Source organism: Colobus angolensis, unplaced genomic scaffold (genome assembly GCF_000951035.1).
Source record: "Colobus angolensis palliatus isolate OR3802 unplaced genomic scaffold, Cang.pa_1.0 Scaffold206, whole genome shotgun sequence".
NCBI lineage: Eukaryota > Metazoa > Chordata > Mammalia > Primates > Cercopithecidae > Colobus > Colobus angolensis.
The window spans coordinates 2,228,194-2,236,716 of NW_012115222.1; the positions used below are offsets into that span (position 1 = coordinate 2,228,194).

Here is an 8,523-nt window from a genome sequence, read left to right on the forward strand (position 1 = left end):
TTTTTCTTTTTTCTCTGACATGGAGCCTTCCTCCGTCGCCCAGACTGGAGTGTAGTAGCGTGACCTCGGCTCACTGCAACCTCCGCCTCCCAGGTCCAAGCGATTCTCCTGCTTCAGTCCCTCGAGTAGCTGGGATTACAGGCACCCACCACCACACCCGGCTAATTTTGTATTTTTAGTAGAGATTGGGTTTCTCCATGTTGGTAAGGCTTGTCTCGAACTCCCAACCTCAGCCTCCCAAAGTACTGGGATTACAGGTGTGAGCCACTGTGCTCAGTGGGATAAAGGAGATTTTATCACTAGAGAGGAGGCTGTGTGAGAAGGATGCAGGCAATCAGATTTATTCTCAACGAAGGAGAACAGGAATGGATGGGGGCAGGTTGTATATGAGAGGGCACGTAAGCCAGGGAAGAGGTTTAGAAGCAGCACTGAGAAAAATTAAGAAAGTGATGAATGGAGGTGAACATGAGTGTTGCCAAGCAGCTTCGAGGACTGGGAGGCGAATGCAGGAATCTCAGGCAGCGCTCCTCAGACTCTCCCAGCAAAGTGCAGCAGCCAGAGAGGAGAAAACAGAGGTAAGGGGATGAAGCTCTGGAGACAGGGCTTGAGCAGACTTCAGGGCAGAAGGACTTCAGAAGGCCAGATGGACAGCTGTGAAAAGCTCAGAGATAGCCTCAGCTGAACAGGCACAGGAAGGAGCCAGGAAAGACACTGCTGTAAGGTCAGGAAGAAGGAGCAGGCAGGAGCGAGGGCGATAAGGGGAAATCCCACAAAGAATACGAACAAAGACAGTGCTGAAAACGAGATCCTGAAGACACAGATCAAGCGTCTGGAACAACATGGTATACTAATAGAAAAAGTTAGAACTTCTCATCTTTTTCAAAGAGAATGTTATGGGTATGGATGGTGACTGAAGTCTAATATTAAGATACCTGTTCACAGATGAGGAAAAGAAGTCATAATTTGTATGTCACAAACCTTAAAATCTTTACGAGAACACTACTCAATTTTATATAATTCTTGTGGATTTAATGACTGTATTTCTTTAGTCATCATATATTTTGAAAATAATTAATTGTATGCTCTTCCTAAATATAAAACAAAGAGCATTCTCATGCTATTTTGCAGTTCTCTCACGAGTTTATTTGGAGAACTGGTTTAAGTGTAGGGAAAAGAAACAAAAACAAAAATTTACAGAGCTGGATGCAGTGGCTCAAGCCTGTAATCACAACACTTGGGGAGGCCAAGGCAGAAGGATCACTTGAAGCCAGGAGTTTGAGACCAGCCTGGGAAGCAAAGTGAGTCCCCATCTCTTAAAAAGAACAACAACAACAACAACAACAACAAAACTTTTTAATCAGCTGTGCCTGATGGTGCACACCTGTGCTCCCAGTTGCTCGGGAGGACTGCTTGAGCACCGGAGTTTGAGGTTTCAGTGAGCCATGACCACGTCTCTGCACTCCAGCCTGGGTGACTAAGTGAGATCTTTTCTCTAAAAAAAAATTAATAAATAAATAAAAATTTTCATGTTCTCAATGAGAGGATGAGCTTTTTAGGCCGGTACTTTCAAACAGAGTAAAGGAAAGACAGACAGAGTTTATCAAATAAAACAGCAGAACCATCTTACCTGTGCAGTTTCTTTCCTCCATGTCTAGAGCAAAGCCACTATTGCAACGGCACTTGAAGCTTCCGATTGTATTTCTGCACTTCCCATAGGTGCACATCCCAGGAAATGCTTTGCATTCATTGATGTCTAAAAGCAGAATAAAGCCAGAATGTAGAGCTGGTTGATATAAATGATTAGGTCCATCACTTTAAGTTAAAAATCTGTCATGGACAACAGTAATGCACCCAAGTGAAAAACAGGGCTACTAAATGTTTCAGTGATCACACTGCTATCACACACAGGAACCTTCAATATAGTGAAAAAGATCATACATATATACACACACATACATACACACACATTATTACTTTTTTTTTGAGACAGAGTTTCATTCTTGTTGCCCAGGCTGGAGCACAGTGGCACGATCTCGGCTCACTGAAACCTCCACTTCCCAGGTTCAAGCGATTCTCCTGCCTCAGCCTCCCGAGTAGCTGAGATTACAGATGCGTGACACCACACCCAGCTAATTTTTGTATTTTTAGCAGAGAATGGGTTTCACCACGTTGGTCAGGCTGGTCTTGAACTCCTGACCTCAAGTGATCCACTCACCTTGGCCTCCCAAAGTGCTGGGATTATAGGCGTGAGCCACCACACCCGGCCAAAGATCCTATATGCTTAAGAAACAGTTCTGATCCCTTTATTTCTCACTACTTGTTTTATAAAGATAAGTGGGGATAGATAACTTCTTGCTACAGATGTAGCTATCAGGGCGACATCTCAGGTTGTAGAGGAACAAAGAGTAGAAGAGCAAGATAAGCAATCTATTTTATCTCTTTACTTCAATGCCATCTTATAGAGGGGATTTATACTCTTGGGACAGAACATAGGTCACAAAACGTAAGTTTAACTGAGAACATAAAGTGGGAAGTTAAACGTTTAAAGCAAAACCAATTCTCAGAAAATGTGGAAGGCTTCCAGTTGGTGAAGAAGGACCAAGATGCTGGCCACAGGCAGTTACCTTTGTAAAATGGCCGCCCAGTAAGAACATCCCCTCGGTTAGCAAAGCCAGCCCCGCGGGGGCACAGTGTCTCATATTCCTTGGTGCCAGGTTTGGGGCACTCTTCACACTCGGTGCCCCAAGCCGCCCCGACAGCACAGCAGCAGGCATCCATGCGGAACTTTCCAGGAACGGGGTGAATGCACTCATCTTCATCCCACTTCAAGTAACACTGCTCCATGCGAATATCTACACCGAGAGTGAAATCACAGGGTGAGAATGAGTTGAAACACCCATTGAACAGTCACATGTCAAGCGTCTGCTCAGCACCAGGCATCACGCAAGGCCCTTGCGGTGTACTGGTGGGCAAGACACAGTCCCTGACCTCCTGGAATGGACTCCACAATGACAGTAATTTAAGGAGAACAAAGGTGAGATCCTCTTCAGTCTTTCTTAATTCTCACAAGAAACCCTCAGGAAGAAAAGGTCCTCTCGTGACATGACTACTTCATGTTTTGATTCCTTTTTTGTATTGTTCACTTTAGAAAAAGTAAGACAATTTTAATGATAATTTTTCCTGTTCAAAGAATTGCTTCAAGTGCCTTTTAAGCAGCCCTGTCAGATCCCGTCCATAAACAGTTAATGATCAGGTATAATGTATTTGCCAATTTGTTACAACTATTAAAATCACTACAAAAGAAATAAGTATTATTATATTATTGCATTTAAGGATTTTTTTTTTTTCCTCCTACCAAATTTACCTTTTTGCATCATGGTTTTTCCCTGGATTATGTGTAAGGGGTCAATTATTTATTTAAATGTCACATTTTCCCTCCAACTTCAAAACAGACCAGCATTTCAGTGCTTAGCCTGTGCTAGCCAGGACCTTAGAATATCTATAAACAGTCACTTACATCTAAAAGTAGAGTAGACCAGCATGGTCTATAAATAACATGTTCATCTGTTAGCAAATAGATTTATTTTCAAATCATAGTAAAGCACTTGGCTGTTTAATTACAAATATGGATAATGAGTTTGGAAAAGTTTCCTTAATCAAATAACATTTCTTTGATAAGAACATTTTAAGACATTAAATCCTTTCCAGAGGCTGAAAACTGTTTAATGGAGGAATGAGATCCCTGATGGAAATGTACACATAAAAATTAATGTTTACTACTGTAGTTACTGTCAATACTGATTCTTTCAACTTCTAAACCAAAGGTAACATCAACTTTAGCAACTGCCTTTAACCTAGAATTTCAGAGTCACATTTCTGAATACTGGAATTAAAAAGTCCTATTTTTTTTTGAGATGGAGTCTCGCTCCATTGCCCAGACTGGGCGTGGCATGGTAGCTCATGCCTATAATTTCAGCACTTTGGGAGACTGAGGCAGCTGGATCACCTGAGGTCAGGAGTTCTAGATGAGCCTGGTCAACACGGCAAAACCCTGTCTCTACTAAAAATACAAAAATTAGCTGGGCATGGTGCCGGGCGCCCATAATCCTAGGGACTTGAGAAAAAGTACTATTTTTAAAGAAAAAATAACTGTGGTAAATTTTTATTTTGATTCAGCAGACTGAATGTAGAGATCCACAGATGGCGATTCTGTCTTATATATCTACATTAACACAAACCAAAAAGCCACATGCTTTGCCAGAGTGAAGTGTGACAGTAATCCAGAGTCTCATTATCACAGTGCTCCGAGGGGCTAGTCTCCTTATAGCTGGCTCTGTCCCATAATGTCAGCAGGTAAGTAAGAATCTTTCCAAGATGTGAAAGTCTTATATAAGTACAGTTGGCCTAAGAACTCTGGCCTGAGTCACACTGTGAGGTTACTGAAGGAACCTGCTCAAGAAGCCCAAGACAAACTAAAAATGTACCATTTCAAAGCTTACTGGAATAAACTGGGGTGAGAGGGGAAAGGCATTTAAACTATGCATGTAAAAACTTATAATAGCTAGGAAGAGTAATCCTTTCTTTAATACTGAGACCTCTATAAATGTTAATATCAGGAATTAAAAGTCAGCACACTACTGAGAACTCTATGAATATTTATATCAGGAATTAAAAGTCAGCACACTGGCCACGATAAGGCCTCTCAATGCTGCGATTGTCCTTGCATGGAAATTAAAATATCAATTTGGAAACCTTTGGATGGTCCATGTTCTCTGCAGTTTGCTGCAGTCCCCACTGCTCCCTGTTGTCGCTTCACTCAATGATATATTACATGCTTGGCTCCTGCAAGCATCTGAGTTTGGGATGCCTGATTCACATGAGGTTCTATCAAAGCATTTACCACAACTTTAGTTCTCAGAATACTTTACATTTTCATGTGTCAGTTGTTTCCTGAAACTTTCTCACATCCCCAGAGAGAATTAATTAATATAGCATAATTCAAGCAGTGACAAAAGCATTTAAGCAAAGTACAAGGATGAAGAATCCAATATATTATCTTAGAATATTAAAAAATGCTTTAATTTTTTTTTCTTTTTTCTCTGACATGGAGCCTTCCTCCGTCGCCCAGACTGGAGTGTAGTAGCGTGACCTCGGCTCACTGCAACCTCCGCCTCCCAGGTTCAAGCGATTCTCCTGCTTCAGTCCCTCGAGTAGCTGGGATTACAGGCATGAACCAGCATGCCCAGCTAATCTGTATATTTTTAGTAGAGATGGGGTTTCCCCATGTTGGCCAGACTGATCCCGAATGCCTGATCTCAGGTGATCAACCTGTCTCAGCTTCCCAAAGTACACTCCCAGTCACAATTTTGAACAATGTTATTGAAACTTTATTTTGCCTAATAATAATTTACAATCAGTGATATATCTTCATATATTACAGTATTTTGTTATAGAAGATAACTTGATTTCATTAGTCATTTGACCGTATTGATATTATTATTTTGTCATTTTCTTTTTTTAAAATTTTGATAGTTTTGGGGGAATATTTTGTCATTTTCAAATGATACTTATTTCTAAACATTGTAGATCACTTAAAGATAATTTTTAAAATACTTAAAAATCTGAAAGAAATTTTCTTTATTTTTGTACTTTGGATATTATGTTTTCTAAATAATTTTGTATGATTTTACAGTCATGCTTTCAACCCAGATTTAAATGTGCTATCAAAATTCAGTTAAAAATGAAATCTGTTTTAATTGTAATAACTAAACTGTATGGTATTGCAAACTTTTTTCTTACCAGTAGATTTTAAACATCACCGAGATATTTAAATACTGTACAGATCATTGCATATAACACCACTATTATTTATGCTTTGTCTACATGCCTAAATTTCAAATACAAACCTATGTAAAATTCTTTTATAAACTAAAAATTTACTGTTCCGTAGCTTATTGGGGAAAAAAAATCTCTAGGTAAATGAAAAATTATTGTTACATACAATGAATATTAATAGAAATGTATTTTTCAATCATGAAATTCAAGTTCAGTCAACCATGACACTAATAAAGAAAAAGGTCAAATCACCATTCCTATAATACTATGTTGAAAGAAAGAGATTCATCACTACAGATCTTTAAAAAATAAAGTATTAAGAAAATGTAAACTCTAATAGCAGTAAAGGAAGGACCAGGATTACTGAATGTTTTTAGGCAGAAGCAACATATCTTTGCTGATGACTTTCCCCATTGTATTCAGGGTGTAGCTGCAATGAGCTGACAAATGTAAACTTTTAAAATCCTAGTCTCCAACTTTCCTTCTGTGTTCAACATATTCTTACTCTTATTAACTCAGTGTGAAAGACTGAACCTGCCTAAATTATCTGGTTAAAGAAATGGAAGATTTTGAGATAGATTTTTGAGCCGTACCAACTTTTGGCATGAAACAGAAACAATTTCACTTAAATACATTCACTTTTAAAACAGCCTCTAGTGATTTCCCCCTAAATATCTCATTTAAAGTAAGTTTTCTCAAGTACAAACTCTGTGGTGCTGGACTAGCCACTGCTTAAAGAAGGAAATTCACGGCTTGTTTTACACATAGAATACGTGAGGGCGTGAATCTTACCCAAACACACACGGCCGGTCCCATCCAACGTAAGGCCTTCAGGGCACTCGCAATGAAAAGATCCCTTACTGTTGACACAGCGTCCATTTGGACAAACGCCAGGGAACACCTCACACTCATTAACATCTGCAGGGAAATGGAGCCAGCAGAGGAATAAAGATGTTACAAATAGAAAAAGCAGGTGTGGTCCTACTTCATGTACAGCATTTTCAATCCACATTCAACACAACGTGGATTACTACTTGAGTTAAACAGAAATATTCCACAACCCAGCCACCCGCTTTCCTAGGCACCAGCTATGAAAATTACCACAGGCTTGTCTCTCCATGAAACACAGCCCAGACATGTGCCTTTGCCAGCTGTTCTGGGCCTTAAAGTCTAGTGATGTATTCATGAAATTTACACAACTCCATAAAGAGGAGAAATGGGAAACTCTAAGCTGTTTCCTAAGAGCATTATGCTAAAGCACTTGTTGATTACACTGAGTATTTTTATTGAAATGTCAAGGTTTCTGAAAATGATAAACATCTCCAAAATTTGAGAGTGAATGTTAATTTTATGTACTGCTCTAAAGATGTATAGTATCTTCCAAGGAAGGATACTCTCACCTTCACATGTAACACCTTTAATCCTGGCAAGCCCTCTTGGGCAAGCTGTATCTGTAAGAACAACAGGACAAATTTTACTTCATTATAGAATAAAATACAACCATGTTATGCTCAAGAAGAAATATAATGGAATCAAAATGGAACTAAATACAAACTGCAAGGCAGGGTCTTAGGGTCCAAGGACATCACTGTCCCCACTTCATTCAGTAGGGCACATGACTTTCTGTGGTACCTCCATCAGTATTGACCTGTATTGAGATTCTCATAATTTTTCCAACAATTTCTTTTTGTTGTCACATTGACAACTAAGTTAAAAGTAAACAGGTCAGGCGCGGTGGCTCATGTCTGTAATCCCAGCACTTTGGGAGGCCGAGATGGGTGGATTACTTGAGGTCAGGAGTTGGAGATCAGTCTGGCCAACATGGTGAAAGCCCATCTCTACTAAAAATACAAAAATTAGCTGGGCGTGGTGGCGGGCATCTTTAGTCCCAGCTACTCGGGAGGCTGAGGTAGGAGAATCGCTTGAACCCGGGAGGTAGAGGTTGCAGTGAGCCGAGGTCACGCCACTGCACACTAGCCTGGTGACAGAGCGAGAGTCCATCTCAAAAAAAAAAAAAAAAAAGTAAACAAAAGATTTGAGGAAAACAGCCACCACACAAACAAGGACACTGGAGGATACAGTCATCTAGCAGATTCTAGCTGATTCCCGTCCATGAATAAAATATTTAGAAGGCCTGCTTATGTACCAGGATAAACCAAATACACATTTTAAGAGGTAAAAAACATGAGCCAGCAAAGATAACATTTTAGCAAAGGTAAATGATCTCAGGTCTTCTTCACTAAAGGAACTACATAGTGAAAGATGTGTCCTAGCGGCAGGAGAAGCTTTCCAAGGAGAAGCCGAGAAGCCCCCCAGTCAGGCTCCTACCTAGTTCACACCGCTCACAGGGGCTCCCCCAGGCAGCTCCGAGGGTGGCACAGCATTCAGATTTCAGAGTGGCTCCATTAATATTCACCTCACAGCGGCTGTCCTGGATGTTGAGCCAACAGGTCCCCTTCAGGCTGTCTGAAAAGGAACAGGAAAGGTTGGGGAGCTCTCACCTCGGATGAAAATAGAATTCAGCTGTGTATACGAAACGGCATTTGTTACAGTATTCTAAAAAAGAAGGGCCAGGCAAAGTGGCTCACACCTGTAATCCCAGCATTTTGGGAGGCTGAGGCAGAAGGATCACTTGAGCCCAGGAGTTCAAGATCAGCCTGGGAAAATAGCAAGACCCCATCTCCACCA

General features: G+C 40.5%; 1 protein-coding gene across 1 annotated transcript in view; it reads right to left on the reverse strand.

The window, feature by feature from the left end:
* The window catches only part of FBN2 (fibrillin 2), a 276,012-nt gene that overhangs the window by 80,044 nt on the left and 187,445 nt on the right, over positions 1–8,523 (reverse strand). The window contains exons 21-25 of the mRNA XM_011942098.1: positions 8,164–8,301; positions 7,236–7,286; positions 6,628–6,753; positions 2,625–2,852; positions 1,628–1,753 (exon numbers count right to left, since the gene is read on the reverse strand). Coding sequence (XP_011797488.1) covers positions 1,628–1,753; positions 2,625–2,852; positions 6,628–6,753; positions 7,236–7,286; positions 8,164–8,301 — 669 coding nt within the window. The remainder of the gene's footprint in view (positions 1–1,627; positions 1,754–2,624; positions 2,853–6,627; positions 6,754–7,235; positions 7,287–8,163; positions 8,302–8,523) is intronic.